The sequence below is a fragment of the Mobula birostris genome, chromosome 2 (assembly GCF_030028105.1).
Source record: "Mobula birostris isolate sMobBir1 chromosome 2, sMobBir1.hap1, whole genome shotgun sequence".
Lineage (NCBI taxonomy): Eukaryota > Metazoa > Chordata > Chondrichthyes > Myliobatiformes > Myliobatidae > Mobula > Mobula birostris.
The window spans coordinates 230,349,181-230,370,229 of NC_092371.1; the positions used below are offsets into that span (position 1 = coordinate 230,349,181).

A 21,049-nucleotide genomic window follows, 5' to 3' on the forward strand; every position below is an offset into this window, starting at 1 on the left:
TTACTCTCCTCTCACTGAACCGTCCACATAATAATTTAAGAAGTCTTCCTGGATACACTTAACAAATTCTGCCTCATCTAAAACCCTTACATTAAGAAGGTCCCATTTATATTAAGAAAGATGAAATCCCCCATGACGACAACCTTATTATTTTTACACATTTCCTTTATCTGATTACATATCTGTTCCTCAATGTCCCAGTGGCTATTAGGGAGTCCATAGTACAATCCTTCCAGTGTGATTGCACCCTTCCTATCCTCCACCCAAATGGACTCAGTATCTGACCCCTCCATTATGTCTCCCCTGAGTGCAGCTGTGATATTGTCCCTGATTAATAGTTGAACTCCTCTCTCCTCCTCTACCTTTTCTGAACTTTGAAAACTTGGTACATTAATCATCATTCCTGCCCCTCTCTCAACGTAAGTTTCAGTAATACTGGTCTATGCTCCAGGTTCATCAGCCTTACTCATTTTACTCCCAGCATTAAAACATACATCAAACTATCTGACCCATCATACCTGTTATTTTGATTTTGCTTTCAGTACTTTCCCTGGCATCTTCCTTCTGGTCCGGTCTTTCCCTTATTGACCTGGGCTCTGGTTTCCAGTCCCTGGCAAAACTCTCCCGAGAAGTTACAAAGCTTTGAAAATTCTTAATTAATATACCCACTATTTTGATGGTCACGTCTTTTAACTGACCCCGTCTCCCTATCATTATCAATGACACTAACAGATAGTCGGGAGGACATCATTCCCAGTTCTGTCTGGGTATAATCATCTCCTTCTTATTCAGGTCCCATCTTCACCACCATCTGAAGTAATCTTATCCTGAGGCCATCTGTTGGTCAGGGTCAACCATGGATGATGTGTTCCAACTGTCTACACGATACTTAAGACAGGGCAGTATGATATGGAGAGCAAGCTGTTACCCACGTAGCAGGTTCCCCCTCTCCACGGAGCTGTTGAGTCCAAAGGAATGGCAGAGAATGATACAGTTTAGCATCAGCGGCGTTGCAGGAGTTGCCAGTCAGCATCAAACTCAACGTAGGACTGTTTTAGGGACTCCAGACTTTTCCTCAGGGTTTACTCCCGAAGCGTTCCTCAACAGTAGGTATAGCCACAATGCTTCAGAGGTTTGAGATCAGAGTTTTCCTTCTAGATGAGCTGCTAACCATAGATGATGAATCCCATGTACCCAAAGCGACTGGTTTTAAAGTGCCAATAACCTGCCTTTGCCCTTACAAAGTAGAAATGGTTCTGTCAAGCTTAGTAGCTAAGTCACACCTGAAGGTCAGGAGCTGGACTTGGTTGTCAGAGTCTATTTGAGATGCATGCTATTGGGAGCATTTATTAGGTTGAACTTATCCCTCCACCATCCTGCAGCTGTAACAACTTTAAGGAACTGAAATAGTCTTACACATTTTGAACAATATTACACTTTTCTGTTCCTATCAGAATGGATAGGACTTCTTATATCTGCAATATTTCACCCATTTAATTAACTTGTCTATGCTCTTTTCCAAACTTATTGTTTTCTCTTAGCTTGTTTTATTATTGTCACACACTCCACAATCTCCTGTATTATCTTCCAAATAAAAGTGACAAATTACAGAATTAAAAAAAATACAGAGGCTAGAAATACAAAATAAATATTTTGGGAATTGAAATTAAACAGAAAGAAGCGTAGTTAATGATACAGAACACTACAGCACAGAAAAGGCGCTTCAGTCCATGCGAAACTATTGATCTGCCTAGTCCCATTGATCTGCTCCCAGACCATAGCCCTCCATACCCCTCCCATCCATATACCTATCCAAATTTCTCCTAAATGTTGAAATCAAGCCTGCATCAACCACTTCCACTCACCCAACCTCAGTGGAAAGACGTGAGAAAATCTGTAGATGCTGGAAGTCCAAGGCAAAACACACAGAATGCTCCGACGGAGTCCTGGTGAAGGGTCTCGGCCCAAACTATCAACTGTTTATTCATTTCCATAGATGCTGCCTGCCCTGCTGAGTTCCTCTAGCACTTTGTGTGTTTTGCCTCAGTGGAAAAAACCTGCTTACATTTCCCTTATCCATACCCCTCTTAGTTTTGCATACCAAAATTTTGTAGACATGTAGGTTTTGATCTTTCTTCAGAACCCAGAGAGATAGTGTATATTGTATTGATTAATCAAATATTCTGATAAAAGGTCACTGACCTGATACATTAGCATCTCTCCTTCTTTAGGGTACTACTTAGTAAGTACAGTATTCCATCATGTTCTGGTTTATTGTCCATGCCAGATCTTTCTACTTCCATGTTCCTAACAGTTATCCCAAAACCAATACTATTGAGTGAAGGTTCATAATATAATGTTATACCCACCTTAAATAAGCGTAGCTTACGTACACGTTAGTCTTACTTCTTTTCATGACATTACATTTAAATATTTTTGAAAAATGTGTGCTTTCAATGATAGTATTACCAGTCTTAGCTACAGGATGTATGATTATGTGAGGTAGTAAGTAATATGGATCTTGTCAGAACATTTGATAATGGAATATCTGATTAATCAGCATAGTTAATTGCAATTCTCAATTTTTTGACAAAAGTATTTTTTTAATGTGATATTTTAACATGTAAATGTAATCTATTTTTGCTGTTAGGGTTCATCAAAGCACTTGTAATGGAAATGTGGTCAGTTTTGGAGTGTGGAAGAGATGATGTTAGAATGATCAATCCTAAGCCAACTCCAGTGGAGCCCATAGACCGAAGCTGTCAGAAGGTAACAGCAGAAGTTTGAAACAGATCTCTGGATTTTAACCAGCACAGTTGTGTTTGTGCCAAGGAATAAAATACTTACCAGGTGATCCCTGTCAATTTTAATTCTCCAAGGCTAGATAAAATAGAACCTAGAACATACAAATTTACATCACATCACAGGTCCTTCGGCCCACAATGTTGTGCCGACCATGTAACCTACTCTAGAAACTGCCTAGAATTTCCCTAGCGCATAGCCCTCTATTTTTCTAAGCTCCATGCACCTATGTTATATGGTTATATCTAAGAGGCTCTTAAAAGACCCTATTGTATCTGCTTCCACCTCTGCCGCCAGCAATGCATTCCATGCGCCCACCATTCTCTGTGTGAACATCTTACTCCCGACATCATCTCGGTACCTATTTCCAAGCACCTTAAAATTATGCCCCCTCACGTTAGCCATTTCATCCCTGGGAAAAAGACTCTGACTATCCACATGATCAATGTCCCTCATCATCTTATACACCTCTATCATCCTCCATCAATCCAAGGAGAAAAGGTCAAGTACACTCAACCTATTCTCATAAGGTACACCCTCCAATCCAGGCAATATCCTTGTAAGTCCCCTCTGCACTCTCTCTATAGTATCCACATCCTTCCTGTAGTGAGGTAACCAGAACTGAACACAGTACTCCAAGTGGGGTCTGACCAAGGTCTTATATAGCTGTAACATTACCTCATGGCTCTTGAATCCCACGGTTAATGAATACCAACACACCCTACATCTTCTTAACAACACTGTCAACTCAAGCAGCAACTTTGAGTGTCCTTTTGACACAGACCCCAAATTCTCTCAGATCGTTCACACTATCAAGAGTTTTACCATTTATGTTATATTCTGTCTTTAAATTGGACATTCCAAAATGAACCACTTCACACTTATCTGGGTTGAAGTCCATCTGCCACTTCTCAGCCCAGTTGTACATCCTATCAATGTCCTGCTGTAACCTCTGACAACCCTCCAGGCTATCCACAACACTCCCAACCTTTGTGTCATCAGCAAACTTACTAACCCACCCTTCTACTTCTTCATCCATGTCATTTGTAAAAATCACAAACAGGAGGGGTCCCAGAACAGATCCCTGCGGAACACCACTGGTCACCGACCTCCAAGTAGAATATGAACCATCTACAACCACTCTTTGCCTTCTGCGGGCAGGCCAATTATGGATCCACAAAGCAAGGTCTAGGATCCCATGCCTCCTTACTTTCTGAAAGAGCTTTGCATGGCGAAATCCATACACACCACATCAACTGCTCTACCTTCATCAATGTGTTTTGTTACATCCTTACAGAATTCAAACAGGCTCGTGAGGAATGGTCTGCCCTTGACAAAGCTATGCTGACTATCCCTAATAAGATTATGTCTCTCCAAATGCTCATAAATCCTGCCTGTCAGGATCTTCTCCAACAACTTGCCCACCACTGAAGTTAGACTAATTGCTCTATAATTTCCTGGGTTATCCCTACTCCCTTTCTGGAACAAGGGAACAAAATTTACAACCTTCCAATCCTCTAGTCCTTCTCCCGTCCATATTGATGGCGGAAAGATCGTTGCAAGAGGCTCAGCAATCCTCCCTTGCTTCCCACAGTAGCCTGAGTTACCCGTTGACTTATCTAACTTAATACTTTTCAAAAACTCCAGCAAATTCTCTTTCTTAATGTTTATATGCTCAAACGTTTCAGTCCGCTGTAAGTCATCCTTACAATTGCCGAGTTCTTTTTCCCTGGTAAATACTGAAGTAAAGTATTCGTTAAGTGCTTCTGCTACCTCCTCTGACTCCATGCACACGTTTCCACCATTGCACCTGATTGATCCCATTCTCACACAGCTCATCCTTTTGCTTTTCACATACTTGTAGAATGCCTTGGGGTTTTCCTTAATCCTGCTCACCAAGGCCTTCTCATGGCCCTCTCTGACTCTCCTAATCCCATTCTTAAACTCCTTCCTAGCACCCTTGTAATATTCAAGAGCTTTAACAGAACCTAGTTTCTTGAACCTTTCATAAGCTTCTCTTCTTAACTAGATTTTCTACATACTTTGTACACCATGGTTCTTTAACTCTACCATCCCTTCCCTGCCTCAATGGAACGTACCTCTGCAGAACTCCATGCAAATGTTCCCTGAACGTTTGCCACATTTCTGCTGTGCATTTCCCTGAGAACATCAGCTCCCAATTCCTGCCTAATAACATCATATTTTCCCCTACCTCAATTAAATGTTTACCCAAATTGTCTGCTCCTGTCCCTTCCTTTCCAGTGCTATGGTGAAGGAGATAGAGTTGTGGTCACTACCTCGAAAATGATCTCCCACCAAGAGATGTGACACCAGACCAGATACATTTCCCAATACCAGATCAAGTACAACCTCTCCTCTAATTGGCTTATCCACATATTACATCAGGAAACCTTCCTGAACACACCTAACCATCTCCACTCCATCTAAACCCTTAGCACTAAAGAGATGCCAATCAATATTAGGAAAGTTAAAATCTTCCATCACAACAACCCTATTATTATTGCACAGTTCCAGAATCTGCCTTGCTATCTGCTCCTCGATATCCTTGTTACTGTTTGGGGGGTCTATAAAAAACACCCAGTAGAGTTATTGCCCCTTTCCTGTTTCTGACTTCCCCCTACACTGACTCAGTAGACCATCCCTGCATGACTTCCTCCTTTTCTGCAGCCGTGACATTATCCCTAATTAACAATGCCACGCCCCCACCTCTTTTGCCTCCCTCTCTGTTCTTTTTGAAACATCTAAAGCCTGGCACACTCAGCAGCCATTCCTGTCCCTGAGAAATCCAAGTTTGTAATGACCACAACGTCACAGTTCCACATATTGATCCACGCTCTAAGTTCGTCTGCCTTGTTTATGATACTCCTTGCATTAAAATAGACACATCTTAAACCATCAGGCTGAGTGCATCTGTTCTCTAACATCTGCCTATCCTTCCTCACAAGCTTCCCTACAAGCTGTCTCTACTTGTGCTCCAACCTCCCCGTCCTCTGCCTCTTCACTTCGGTTCCCAGCCCCCGCAAATCTAGTTTAAACCCTCCTCATTAGCATTAGATAGGGTAGTTAAGAAAGCTTATGGAGTGTTATGAAATTAAGATGAAAGAGAAAAAATAGAAAGAAAAACAGTAATAGAGATAATGCTATATTCTTTCATAGTGGAATGGGACACTTAGAAAATAATAATACGATAGCAGAGGTTTGTATTTGGCAAATTGGGAAATTTTTGATTTGTAATTAGAATTGTAATAAAAAGGAACCAATGAATGAGTTGGATTTACAGTTTCAGAAGACTTTAGATAAGATGTGAATTAAGAGACTATTGGAGCACATGAGTACTGATGCGGATAGAGGATTGCTAATAAGACAGAAAACAGAATAAGAATAAATAGATAATTTTTGGTTGAAAGGCCATGACTACTGGGGCACATAGAAACATAGAAAATAGGTGCAGGAGTAGGCCATTCGGCCCTTCGAGCCTGCACCGCCGTTTATTATGATCATGGCTGATCATCCAACTCAGAACCCCGCCCCAACCTTCCCTCCATACCCCCTGACCCCCGTAGCCACAAGGGCCATATCTAACTCCCTCTTAAATATAGCCAATGAACTGGCCTCAACTGTTTCCTGTGGCAGAGAATTCCACAGATTCACCACTCTCTGTGTGAAGAAGTTTTTCCTAATCTCGGTCCTAAAAGGCTTCCCCTCTATCCTCAAACTGTGGCCCCTCGTTCTGGACTTCCCCAACATCGGGAACAATCTTCCTGCATCTAGCCTGTCCAATCCCTTTAGGATCTTATACGTTTCAATCAGATCCCCCCTCAATCTTCTAAATTCCAACGAGTACAAGCCCAGTTCATCCAGTCTTTCTTCATATGAAAGTCCTGCCATCCCAGGAATCAATCTGGTGAACTTTCTTTGTACTCGCTCTATGGCAAGGATGTCTTTCCTCAGATTAGGGGACCAAATCTGCACACAATACTCCAGGTGTGGTCTCACCAAGGCCTTGTCCAACTGCAGTAGTACCTCCCTGCTCCTGTACTCAAATCCTCTCGCTATAAATGCCAGCATACCATTCGCCTTTTTCACCGCCTGCTGTACCTGCATGCCCACTTTCAATGACTGGTGTATAATGACACCCAGGTCTCGTTGCACCTCCCCTTTTCCTAATCGGCCACCATTCAGATAATAATCTGTTTCCCTATTTTTGCCACCAAAGTAGATAACTTCACATTTATCCACATTAAATTGCATCTGCCATGAATTTGCCCACTCACCCAACCTATCCAAGTCACCCTGCATCCTCTTAGCATCCTCCTCACAGCTAACACTGCCACCCAGCTTCGTGTCATCCGCAAACTTGGAGATGCTGCATTTAATTCCCTCATCCAAGTCATTAATATATATTGTAAACAACTGGGGTCCCAGCACTGAGCCTTGCAGTACCCCACTAGTCACCGCCTGCCATTCTGAAAAGGTCCCGTTTATTCCCACTCTTTGCTTCCTGTCTGCTAACCAACTCTCCACCCACACCAATACCTTACCCCCAATACCGTGTGCTTTAAGTTTGCACACTAATCTCCTGTGTGGGACCTTGTCAAAAGCCTTCTGAAAATCCAAATATACCACATCCACTGGTTCTCCCCTATCCATTCTACTAGTTACATCCTCAAAAAATTTTATGAGATTCGTCAGACATGATTTTCCTTTCACAAATCCATGCTGGCTTTGTCCGATCATTTCACCGCTTTCCAAATGTGCTGTTATCACATCCTTGATAACTGACTCCAGCAGTTTCCCCACCACCGACGTTAGGCTAACCGGTCTATAATTCCCCGGTTTCTCTCTCCCTCCTTGTTTAAAAAGTGGAGTTACATTAGCCACCCTCCAATCCTCAGGAACTAGTCCAGAATCTAACGAGTTTTGAAAAATTATCACTAATGCATCCACTATTTCTTGGGCTACTTCCTTAAGCACTCTGGGATGCAGACCATCTGGCCCTGGGGATTTATCTGCCTTCAATCCCTTCAATCCCTTCAATTTACCTAACACCACTTCCCTACTAACATGTATTTTGCTCAGTTCCTCCATCTCACTGGACCCTCTGCCCCCTACTATTTCTGGAAGATTATTTATGTCCTCCTTAGTGAAGACAGAACCAAAGTAATTATTCAATTGGTCTGCCATGTCCTTGCTCCCCATAATCAATTCACCTGTTTCTGTCTGCAGGGGACCTACATTTGTCTTTACCAGTCTTTTCCTTTTTACATACCTATAAAAGCTTTTACAGTCTGTTTTTATGTTCCCTGCCAGTTTTCTCTCATAATCTTTTTTCCCCTTCCTAATTAAGCCCTTTGTCCTCCTCTGCTGAACTCTGAGTTTCTCCCAGTCCTCAGGTGAGCCACTTTCTCTGGCTAATTTGTATGCTTCTTCTTTGGAATTGATACTATCCCTAATTTCTCTTGTCAGCCACGGGTGCACTACCTTCCTTGATTTATTCTTTTGCCAAACTGGGATGAACAATTGTTGTAGTTCATCCATGCCACCTTTAAATGCTTGCACCAGGCATCAGCACAGGGGCCCACCTTTTCACAATCTAAATCAAGGTATAACGTATCCATATTTGTTGATTAGACCAATCTGAGTGGCAGTGTGAGTTGTGAAGATAATTTTGGGGGACCTGAGCCAGTTTAAATGAAAGGGTAAAAAAATGGGAGATAATAAAATGTGGGGAAAAATGGGACTTCATCCACATTGGCAGAAAAAGGATAGAAACAGAATATTTTTTCCATTTGGCATTAAGTTTTCAAAGGGACCTGAGTAAACCTGCCCACTAATCACTGAGAGTTGAAGCACACAGAATTCCTACTAAACATGATTGGTGTTACGTACCCCGTAACTGGGTTGCCAAACCAGCAGAAATGGATCACTCAGTTGGAGTCTGGATTACTAGAACTAAGAAAGTTTTATTAAAGAAACAAGCCACACAGTAATCGAAAGGATAATAAATGCAACAGTTCAGCAATGATAAACACACATGTGCACAGAATTAAGATAACAGGATCAATCAAGCTGTATCGTTGTCTAGGGGTGAATGACCAATTTCAAAGTGACACAAAGTCCAGTACAATTTAGTTCAGTTCGCAGTGATCGTTGCCATGGTGATGGACAACGTGGGGGGAGGGAGAGAGAGAACGAGAACGAATGATCATTCCAAAACGGCTTCCACTCACAGACCGGCGATATTGCTCACAAGCAGCTTTCGGGCAAGTCCTTTGTGATGTCACCTGAGGTCACCGACTGTGACCCCTCCTCCAGATGCGGTCGATCCTCTGCAGTGAACCCGGCACCCAAGCGAGGGTGGACACACACCGGGTTCCCGCTGATCGTACCTTTCCACCCTGTGCGTTTATGGCCCGGTACTTCCCACCGACTTGTGAGAGGCGCACCGCTTCCAGGGTCTCGTTACCTCGGGTGTCGTGTGTGTCCTGCCTTAGCGAACCTGTCCCTTTTTATCCCCCTGCTGGGGTATCGCCTGTCCATCACTTCAAACAGTTCAGGGTTCAAAGGGGGAGCCGCTCTAGACAGCTCTCTGTCCCGTCCCTTCATTACACATCTCCAGATCGCCTGTCCATCACTTCAAACAGTTCAGGGTTCAAATGGGGAGCCGCTCTTGACAATACCCAGACTGATGGCTCCTTCATTAACACCTCCAAATGCTGCTTCATTGTGTGCCTTATCTCTCCCTCCCCTGAGGACAGGTGGCAGACCAACTGCTGATGCCTCTGGTGCTAGCCCAGGCCAGCAAACATCTTAATTTATGTGTATTCTCGTCACATTGGTTAGTTGCCAAAATGTTATTTCTTCTGGATAAGATGTTTAGAGCCGAGTGTCACCATCTTTAAATAAGGTATCAGCATTGAGGATTGAGATGAAAAATTTTCTCATTGAGCAATAGGTAGTCTTTCGAATTCCTTACCCTAGAGATTGGAAAAGTTCAGTCATTGAATATATTCAAGACAGAAATGTTAGATTGAGAATATTAAGGAATATGGGGATATGGGGTGAGTGGTGAAAAATGGTACAAAGCTAAATGATTAGCCATATTCTTATTGAGTGGAAGAGCAGGTGTAAGGGGCCAAATGGTCTACTCCTGCTTATTTTTCTTAAGTCCTGGTGTGCCCTCTTGACAAATAAGCATTTGGCTTTTCTGGTTTTCTACATCCTAACGAAAAGGACAGGTTACACTTGAATCCTAGGGGGTCCAATATCCTGGCGGGGAGATTTGCGAGGGTTACTGAGGTGACTTTAAACTAGGATGGTTGGGGGGTGGGAATCAAATTAAAGAGACTAGGAGAGAGGAGGTTAGTTCACAACAATGGGATGGGAACAAGTGCAGAGAGACAGAAGGGTGTAAAATGAGGGTAGAAGCAAAAAGTAGTAAGATGAAAAGTAAAAATGGCAGGCCGGCAAATCCAGGGCAAAAATCAAAAAGGGCCACTTTTCAACATAATTGTATAAGGGCCAAGAGTGTTGTAAAAGAAAGCCTGAAGACTTTGTGTGTCAATGCAAGGAGCATTCGTAATAAGGTGGATGAATTAAAAGTGCAGATTGTTATTAATGAATATGATATAGTTGGGATCACAGAGATGTAGCTCCAGGGTGACCAAGGATGGGAGCTCAACATTCAGGGATATTCAATATTTAGGAGGGATAGACATGAAAGTAAAGGAGGTGGGGTAGCATTGCTGGTTAGAAAGGAGATTAACGCAATAGAAAGGAAGGACATTAGCCAGGAGGATGGAGAATCGATAATGGGTAGAGCTGCATAACACTAAGGGGCAGAAAACGCTGGTGGGAGTTGTGTACAGGCCACCTAACAGCAGTAGTGAGATTGGGGATGGTATTAAACAGGAAATTAGAAATGCGTGCAATAAAGGAACAGCAGTTTTAATGGGTGACTTCAATCTACACATAGATTGGGTGAACCAAATTGGTAAGGGTGCTGAGGAAGAGGATTTCTTGGAATGTATGCGGATGGTTTTTTGAACCAACATGTCAAGGAACCAACTAGAGAGCAGACCATTCTAGACTGGGTATTGAGCAACGAAGAAGGGTTAATTAGCAATCTTATCATGAGAGGCCCCTTGGATAAGAGTGACCATAATATGGTGGAATTCTTCATTAAGATAGAGAGTGACATAGTTAATTCAGAAACAAAGGTTCTGAACTTAAAGAAAGGTAACTTTGAAGGTATGAGACGTGAATTAGCTAAGATAGACTGGCAAATGATATTTAAAGGGTTGCCAGTGGATATGCAATGGCAAGCATTTAAAGATCGCATGGATGAACTACAACAATTGTTCATCCCAGTTTGGCAAGAGAATAAATCAAGGAAGGTAGTGCACCCGTGGCTGACAAGGGAAATTAGGGATAGTATCAATTCCAAAGAAGAAACATACAAATTAGCCAGAAAAAGCCGCTCACCTGAGGACTGGGAGAAATTCAGAGTCCAGCAGAGGAGGACAAAGGGCTTAATTAGGAAAGGGAAAAGAGATTATGAGAGAAAACTGGCAGGGAACATAAAAACTGACTGTAAAAGCTTTTATAGATATGTGAAAAGAAAAAGATTGGTTAAGACAAATGTAGGTCCCTTACAGACAGAAACAGGTGAATTGATTATGGGGAGCAAGGACATGGCAGACCAATTGAATAACTACTTTGGTTCTGTCTTCGCTAAGGAGGACATAAATAATCTTCCAGAAATAGTAGGGGACAGAGGGTCCAGTGAGATGGAGGAACTGAGGGAAATACATGTTAGTAGGGAAGTGGTGTTAGGTAAATTGAAGGAATTAAGGGCAGATAAATCCCCAGGGCCAGATGTTCTGCATCCCAGAGTGCTTAAGGAAGTAGCCCAAGAAATAGTGGATGCATTAGTGATAATTTTTCAAAACTCTTTAGATTCCGGATTAGTCCTTCAAGATGAGGCGACAGTTCACTTTTAAGTCTGTTGGGGTCATATACTGTGTTTGGTGCTCCTGGTGTAGCCTCCTGTATATTGGTGAGACCCGACGTAGATTGGGAGACTGCTTCACTGAGCATCTGCACTCCCTCCAGTAGAAAAGGCGGGATCTCCCAGTGGCCACTCATTTTAATTCCACTTCCCATTCCCATTCTGATATGTCCATCCATGGCCTCCTCCACTGTTGTGATGAGGCCACACTTTGGTTAGAGGAACAACACCTTATGTTCCGTTTGGGTAGTCTCCAACCTGATGGCATAAGCATCGATTTCTCAAACTTTTGGTAATACCTCTACCACCATTGCTGGCAGTGCATTCCACGCACCCACCACTCTCTGTGTGGAAAAATTTACCTCTGACATCACCCCTGTAACTACTACCAGGCACCTTAAAACTGTGCCTCTTCGTGTTAGCCATTTCAGCCCTGGGAAAAAACCTCTGGCTATCCACACGATCAATGCCTCTCATCACCTTATACTGCTCTCTCAAGTCACCTCTTAATCCTCCATCAGTCCAAGGAGAAAAGGTCATATTCACTCAACCTATTCTCATAAGGCACATTCTGCAATCCAGGCAATATCCTTGTAAATCCCCTCTGCACTCTCTCTATAGTATCCACATCCTTCCTGTAGTGAGGTGACCAGAACTGAACACAGTACTCCAAGTAGGATCTACAGCCTTATACAACGGTAACATTACCTCACGGTTCTTCGTCAATCCCACCTATGACGAAGGCCAACACACTATATGCCTTCTTAACAGCACTGTCAACCTGCACATCAGCTTTGACTGTCCAATGGATATGGACCCCAAGATCTCTCTGATCCTGCACGCTGCCAACATTAATATTGTTTTCTACCTTCAAATTGGACCTACCGAAATGAACCACTTCACACTTAGCTGTGTTGAACTCCATGTGCCACTTCTCAGCCCAGTTCTGCATCCTATTGATGTCCTGCTGTAATCTCTGACAACCCTCCAAACAATCCACAATACTCTCAACTTTTGTGTCATCAGCAAACTTACTAACCCACCCTTCTACTTACTCATCCAGGTCATTTATAAAAATCACAAAGAGGAGGGGTCCCAGAACAGATCCCTGCAGAACATTACTGGTCACCAACCTCCATATACTGTAGGATACGAACCATCTACACCCACCCTTTGCCTTTTGTGGGCAAGCCAATTCTGGCTACACAAAGCAAGGTCCCATGCATTCTTACTTTCTGAATGAGCCTTGCATGGGGAACCTTATCAAATGCCTTACTGAAATCTATAATACTGCTCTCTTTTTGGTTCAAAGATAAATAAGAAGGAGCTCCTTTTGTTTCTACATATCTTTTAACTAGATCATATGGACTCACCAGAGAGGTGACAGGATCTTTTGTCTAATGTAGTTATTAAAGGACCCTCACCACAGCAAAAAGGTTGACTTATGTATTATGTAATTGCCATAGAATGAATCTTGAGCTGTCATCCTTTTGATTCAAGTGGGAACTTCTCTGAGTTGAGTGACCAGTCAGCCGTGCGTAAAAAGAGCTACCTTTCAGTCAGGTCTGCATTCAAGATTTAAAAAGCAGAGTTTCGTGGCAGTTTTCTCTGAGTTGGACAATCAACGTTGTGGGTGTGTAAAAGAGCTAACTTTTAATCAGGGCTGTGATCGACATTTTAAAGGCAGTACTTCACAGCAGTTTCTCTGAGATGAGGAGTGACCAATCAACAAGAAGGAATTATTAGAAAGGGCCAATAAAAATAACAAGTGCAAGCAGAGCGGCCATTCTTTGAACTGTGCCAGTCTTTAGAGTGGGTTTGAATCATCAAGCTGAAGCGAGATCAGACTTGGCTGAGGTAAAGTGTCTCACAAGTTAAGCTCTCTCTGTTCCTATTTGTTCATTCCTCATCTGTTAGGGCATAGTAGTTTAGTGAGAATGGCTCCAGGGGCAGTGTTTTGTCCCGTGTGTAGGATGTGGGAAGTCTGGGAGACCTCCAGTCTTCCAAGTGAACACATCTGCGCCAGGTGCACCGAATTGCAGCTCCTGAGAGAATGTATTAAGGAACTGGAGATGCAGCTCAATGACCTTTGAGTCACACGGGGGAACGAGGAGGTGATAGATAGGAGCTACAGGGAGATAATCAACCCGAGATTGCAGGTAACTGGGTGACTGTCAGGAGAAGGAAGGGAAATGCATAGCCGGTACATTACACTTGTGGCCATTCCCCTCAATAATAAGTATACAACTTTAGATACAATTGACGGGGACAACTTACCAGGGGTGGGGGGGGGTGCAGGTCTCTGGTACTGAGCTTGGTGCTGTGGTCAGAAGAGCAAAGAGGTGAAGAGGATTGCAGTGTTGATAGACGATCCCTTAGACCGAGGAGTAGAGACAAGGTTCTGTGGGCGTGATAGAGAAACCCAGATGCCAGAATCAGGGATGTCTCTGATCAGGTCCATGGCATTCTCAAGGGTGAGGGTGAGCAGTCGGAAGTCCTGATCCATATTGGCATCAATGACGTAGGTAGACAAGGTGAGGAGGTCCTGAAGAGAGATTTTAGGGAGCCAGGTAGAATGTTGAGAAACAGGACCTCCAGGATACAAATCTCTGGATTACTGCCTGTGTCATGTGCCAGTGAGGGTAAGAATAGTTGAATGTATGGCTAAAGAACTTGTGCAGGGGACAGGGGTTCAGATTTATGGATCATTAGGGTCTCTTCTGGGGAAGGTATGACCTGTACAAAAGAGATGGGTTACACCTGAATCCGAGGGGGTTGAATATTCCTACAGGCAGGTTGGCTGGAGTTGTTTGGGTGGGTTTAAACTAATTTGGCAGGGGGATCGGAACTGGAGTGATGCTGCTTGAAGACAAGGTAATTGGTTTATAAACAGAGGCAATGTATAATGAGACTCCTAGCAAGGAGAAGCTGATGATAAGGCAAAATTGCAGTATATAGGATGAGTTGCAACGTAAAAGGTGGACAAAATTGAAAAGCGCAAATACAGGTGTTATATTTGAATGTGTGCAATATATGCAATAAGGTAGATGAATTTGTAGCACCGTTGCAGATTGGCATGTATGATGTAGGCATCACTGAAACATGGCTGAAAGAAGATTATAGCTGGGAACTTAATGTTTGAAGATACATATTGTATCAAAAGGACTGGCAGGAAAGCAGACGGGGTGGCATTGCTCTGTTGGTAAAAAAATAAGATCAAAAGAGGTGACATGGGGTCAGCAGGTTTTGAACCATTGTGGATAGAGCTTTGGAACTACAAGGGTAAAAAGACCATGATGGAAGTTGTATACAGACCATCAAACAGTACTAAGGGTGTGGTCTACAACAGGAGATAGAAAATGCGTGCCAAAAGGGCAGTGCTACAATAGTCATGGGAGATTTCTTTATGCAGATAGGTTGGGAAAATCAGATTGGTGCTAGATGCCAAGAGGGGGAATTTCTATAATGCCAACAAGATGGCTTTTTAGAGTAGCTCATGGGATTTTTAGTGCAGCGCACTAGGGGATTCAGCTGCTCTGGATTGGGTGTTGTGCAGTGAACGAGAATTGATTAGAGATCTTAAGGTAAAAGAACCTTGAGTGGCAAGTGATCACCCTGAAATTTGAGAAGGAGAAGCGAAAGTCAGATGTAATCAGTTTTACAGTGGCACTGTGCTTTACAGTACAGACAATCCAGGTTCAATTCCCACCGCTGTCTGTAAGGAGTTTGTACATTCTGCCTGTGGAAACTGGATGTTCCAGTTTCCTCCCACATTCCAAAGACATACCAGTTGGTAGGCTAATTGGTGATTGTAAATTGTCCTGTGACTTGGCTAGGATTAAATTAACGGGGGGGGGGGGGGGGCGTGGTATTGGTGGGTGGTGCAGCTCAAAGAGCCAGAAGGGTCCATTCTGCGCTGTGTCTCAATAAGTAAGTAAATAAGTAAAGGCAATTACAGAGGCCTGAGAGAGGAGTTGGCCAGAATTGATTGGAAAAGAATACTGGCAGGGATGATGGCAGAGCAGTAATGGCTGGAATTTCTGGAAGCATTTCGGAAGGCATGGGCTATATACATCACAAAGAAGAAGTATTCTAAAGGCAAGACAACACCACCATGGCTAACGAGATGCCAAAGCCAACATAAAAGCCAAAGAGAGGACATATAATAGAGCAAAAATTAGTGGGAAGTTAGAGGATTGGGAAGCTTTAAAAAACCATAGAAGGTAACTAAAAAAGTCTTTAAGTCGGTGAAAATGGAATATGAAAGTAAACTAGCCAATAATGTTAAAAAGGATGCCAAAAGTTTATTTAGATACATAAAGTGTAAAAGAGACGTGACAGTGGTTATTAGACCACAGGAAAATGATGCTGGAGAGATAGTAATAGGAGACAAGGAAATGGTGGATGAACTGAATAAGTATTTTTCATCAGTCTTCACTGTGGAAGACACTAGCAGTATGGTGGAAGTTCCAGCTGTCAGGGGTCATGAAGTGTGTGAAGTTACCATTACTAGGGAGGAGGTTTTTGAAAAACTGAAAGGTCTGAAGGTAGATAAGTCACCTGCACCAGATGGTGTACACTCCAGGGTTCTGAAAGAGGTGACTGAAGAGATCGTGGAGGCATTAGTAATGATCTTTCAAGAAGTACAAGATTCTAGAATGCTTTGGGAAGACTGGAAAATTGCAAAATCACTCCACTCCTCAATAAGGGAAAGAGACAAAAGAAAAGAAATTATAGGCCAGTTAGTCTGACTTCAGTGGTTTGGAAGGTGTTGGAGTTGATTAAGGATATGGTGCCTAGAGGCACATGATAAAATAGGTCATAGTCAGCATCATTTCCTTAAGGGAAAATCTTGCCTGATAAATCTTTTGGAATTCTTTGAAGAAATAACAAGCAGGATAGACAAAGGAGAATTAGTTGATGTTGTGTACTTGGATTTTCAGAAGGCCTTTGACAATGTGCCACACATGAGACTGCTTAACAAGCAATGAACCCATGGTATTACAGGAAAGACTGTAACAAGGATAAATTGGCAGGAGACAAAGTGTGAGAATAAAGGGAGCCTTTTCTTGTTGGCTGCTGGTGACTAGTGGTGTTCCACTGGGGTCTCTGCTGGGACTGATTCTTTTCATGTTATACATCAATGGTTTGGATAATGGAATTGATGGATTTGTTGCAAAGTTTGCAAACTATACGAAAATAGGTGGAAGGGCAGGTAGTTTTGAAGAAGTAGAGAGGTTACAGAAGGACTTAGGCAGATTAGGAGAATGGGCAAAGAAGTGACAGATGGAATACTCATGCACTTTGGTAGAAGAAATGAAAGTGTTATAAATGGAGAGAAACAACAAAAATCTGAGGCGCAAAGGGACTAGGGAGTACTTATGCAGAATTCTCTGAAGGTTAATTTGCAAGTTGAGTCTGTGGTAAGGAAGGCAAATGCGATGTCAGCATCAATTTCAAGAGGACTAGAATATTAAGCAAGTTTGTAAATTGAGACTTTATAAAGCACCGAAGAGGCCTCCTTTGGAGTATTGTGAGCAGTATTGGGCCCCTTAGAAAGTATGTGCTGAAACTGGAGAAGGTTCAAAGGACGTTCCTGAAAATGAACAACTTTTCACATGAAGAGTTTTTGATGGCTCCGGGCCTGCATTCACTGGAATTCAGAAGAATGGGGGTTACCTAATTGAAACCTTTCAAATGGTGAAAGGCCATGATAGAATGAATGTGGAAAGGATGTTTCCTATGGTGGGAGAGTCTAACAGAGTACACAGCCTCAGAATAGAAAGGTGTCCTTTTAGAATAGATACGAAGGAACTTCTTTAGCCAGATAGTGGTTAATCTATGGAATTTGTTGCCACAAGCAGCTGTGAAGGCCAAGACTGTATGTATATTTAAGACAGAGGTTGATAGATTCTTAATTGCTCTTAGCATGAAGGGATACGGGAGGTGGAGAGGAAGGGAGGAGCTGAGAAGAAAAATGGATCAGCCATGACGAAATGGTGGAGCAGACTTGATGGGCCAAATAACCTAATTCTGTTCCTATACTTTATGGTCTTATGGAATATAGTCATAGCTAAAGCAACAACTTGAGTTACCTAGGGTAACAGATTTGCAGTTATTTAAATATATTATGTCCTTGTACAATGATCATAACATCCTCTGGCTTGTATTGGCCTTGCAATCGGCATATGTTAGTTTACTTTAATTACGGGAAATATGTTGTCACAGTAGAATACTTTAATGTGAAGTGTGGCTGTACAGTTATTTTTCTGTTTTCAGCCAGGAGTATTTTTCTTCCATACTGCTAAGAAATGTTATTTAAAATTTTATGAATATTTACATAATTTTTCTTTGTTTTAAGTCATTCCTAGCTCTGGCAAACATACTCTCATCTTACCAAGCTGTCTATGAACTTATTGGTAATCTGCCACTACCAAACAAAGCAGAATATTCCTTACGTGAAGTGCCTAGCTCAATTGTTGTAAGTGGAACAGTTTTTTTTCTTGAAAATACTTTATAGTTGATGTATCTTAAAAAAATTGTTCTACATATTGTTACATAAAGATAAATTGTTCATCTTAAAACTTAGCTAAAGATTTACTTTTAACTATCAAGAAAATTGCATTTTAATATGAATTACTTTGGTTTAGAAATAAGATTACATGTTTGAATGATGCTCCATCTACACTAATGAAACTCAACAACACTGAGGACTAGGCATCACCAATGATAAGCACCCAATATTCACCCCGAGCATTCATTTCTATTATCAGTGCACCAGGCTGCAGTGTGCATTATATGCACAATACAGTAATTCACAAAAGTTTCTTTGAAAACTTTCCCAGCTATACAGCTTCAACGCTGATAGTAACTGTCTGACATCTAATTGGAAATGCAGATGGTACAGCATCTCTGTCCACTTAATTATACTGTGGTCCTGTTTTCCAAACTCTTCTTAAACACAGAGTCTCTGATTTCTTTTAAACTGGCTAAGTTCCCCACACTTCCGTTAACATCATTGGGGTCCATTGTCACTATTCCTGCAGAAGGATGAGAGTTACAGCTATGAAGGAACAGCACCATCCGCAAATTCCATGCACTCGGGTAGTGTGTTTGCCCAGATTTCTCAGAACTCCAATAAGTCCCCGACTAACCCTATGCTTTCCTGCTTTAAATACCTCTGCAATGCTGGAAATTTCCTACCATGATTCTATCCCAATCAGGAATAGTCATCATGGTTTTGTGCATGGGAGGTTGTCTGATGAATCATTTGGAGATTTTTGAAGAGGTAACTAAGAGGATTGGTAAAGACTGTGGATGCTACCTATCTGGACTTTAGCAAGGCCTTTGGCAAGGTATTGCATGATAGGTTGATCTGGAAGGTTAGGTCACGTGTGATTCAAGAGGATCTACTGAGGTGGATTGAGAATTGGCTCAGTGATTGGAAGCAGAACATGATGGTTGAATATTAGTCTTGCCACTGGTGGTGTGTGACAATTTGGGTGTCCCAAGGCTTCATTGTTGGGACCTTTGATATTCCTAAATGACATTGAGGTGAAATATACATCACTGTATATAAGCCTTAGACACATGTATATAGCTAGGGCGCTTTAGATATTTGCACAGTACTGCATTTGTCAACATGGAGAGCAAGTTTGTAAATCTGGTGGGAGCAAAGGATGGTGAGAGGTGAGCACCGCGGAAGGAATGTGGAACAAGTGGCAGAGGAGTGCCAGGGTCAGGGGATAGCAAGGGTGCAGACCGACCTAATCCTGAAACACCAGGCAAAGCATTTGATTCCAAACAGTTGGTTTATTAATCATTACAGAATGTCCCTCTGGTGCTTTCCACTCCCTCCCTCCCTCCCTACCCCCTTCCCATTCTCAATCCTTGCTTTCTCTTTCTCTTTCTCTTTCTCTTCTCTCTCTCTCTCTCTCTCTCTCTCTCTCTCTCTCTCTCTCTCTCTCTCTCTCTATATATATATATATATATATATATGCGCCTTGGACTTTTGCACGATGCTATATATTGCATAATTAGCAAGTTTGCTGTTACTAAATTAGGGTGTCTTATTGATTGTGAAGCAGGTTGCAATGAATTGCAAGAAAATCTTGATCAATTGAGGAGATGGGCTAAAGAATGGCAAATAGATTTCGACTTAGGTAAGCATTCGATGATGGACAGCCAAACCAGAGTAGGACAGGGTAAGTAAGGCTCTAATGAGTGTTGTGAAACAGAGGGACCTGGGATTACAAGTGCACAGTTTGCTGAAAGTAGCCATGCAGGTAAATATGGTGGTGGTGAAGGCCTTTAGCATGCTGGCTTTCATCAACAGGGCATGGAATTTAGGATTAAAGGCATTATGGCAGTTATGTAAGTCATTAATAAGTTCACACATTAAGTATTGTGTACAATTTTAATTATCCTATATAGGAAAGACATTGTCAAGCTGGAGAGGGTACAGAACAGATCTACGAAGATGCTGCCTGTATTAGAGGGCTTGAATTATAGAGGGAGGGGGTATCTTTATCCCTTAGAGCACAGGAGAATTAGGGTGATCTTACAGAAGTTTATAAAATTATGAAGGGTATGGATAAGATGGGTGATTATAGTCTGTTCCCCAGGGTTGGGGAGTCCAAAACTGAAGGGCACAGATACAAGATAAGAGAGGAGAGATTAAAAGAGACCTGAGAGGTAACTTCTTCCCATAGAGGATAGTGAGTCTATGGAATGATCTGGCAGAGGAAGAAGTCACAGCTCTTGCAGTTGCAACATTTAAGAGGTACTTTGTATAGGTAAATGGAGGGGTGGAATTTGGCAAGCTATGTGCCAGACAAGGACCACTGGGACTAGCAAGAAGGATGCTGTGGTTAGCATGGACTAGTTGGGCTGAAGAGTTTGATTCTGTGTTCTTTTATTCTATGAGTCTGTGCACCTCTATCAGCCTCCTCTTCTTCATGGAAAACAAGCCCACCTTGCCCAGTTTCCCCTCATAACAGAAATGTTCTAAGGCAACACGCACGAAATGCTGGAGGAACTCAGCAGGCCAGGCAGCATCAATGGAAAAGAGTAAACAATGATGTTTTGGGCCGAGACCCTTCATTTTACCAAAAAAAAGTAAGCAATAAATATTGAGAACATGAGATGAAGATTCCTTGAAAGTGAGCCCATGGGTTGTGGGAACAGTTCGGTATTGGGGTGGGTTAAATTATCCCC

At 42.3% G+C, this 21,049-nt stretch overlaps 1 protein-coding gene across 2 annotated transcripts in view; it reads left to right on the forward strand.

Annotated features, from left to right (window-relative positions):
• tbc1d32 (TBC1 domain family, member 32) overlaps nucleotides 1–21,049 on the forward strand; it is a 241,352-nt gene that overhangs the window by 136,174 nt on the left and 84,129 nt on the right. For both annotated transcript variants that reach the window (XM_072279190.1, XM_072279195.1), the window contains exons 21-22: nucleotides 2,651–2,769; nucleotides 18,195–18,314. In XM_072279190.1, the coding sequence (XP_072135291.1) occupies nucleotides 2,651–2,769; nucleotides 18,195–18,314 (239 nt within the window). The remainder of the gene's footprint in view (nucleotides 1–2,650; nucleotides 2,770–18,194; nucleotides 18,315–21,049) is intronic.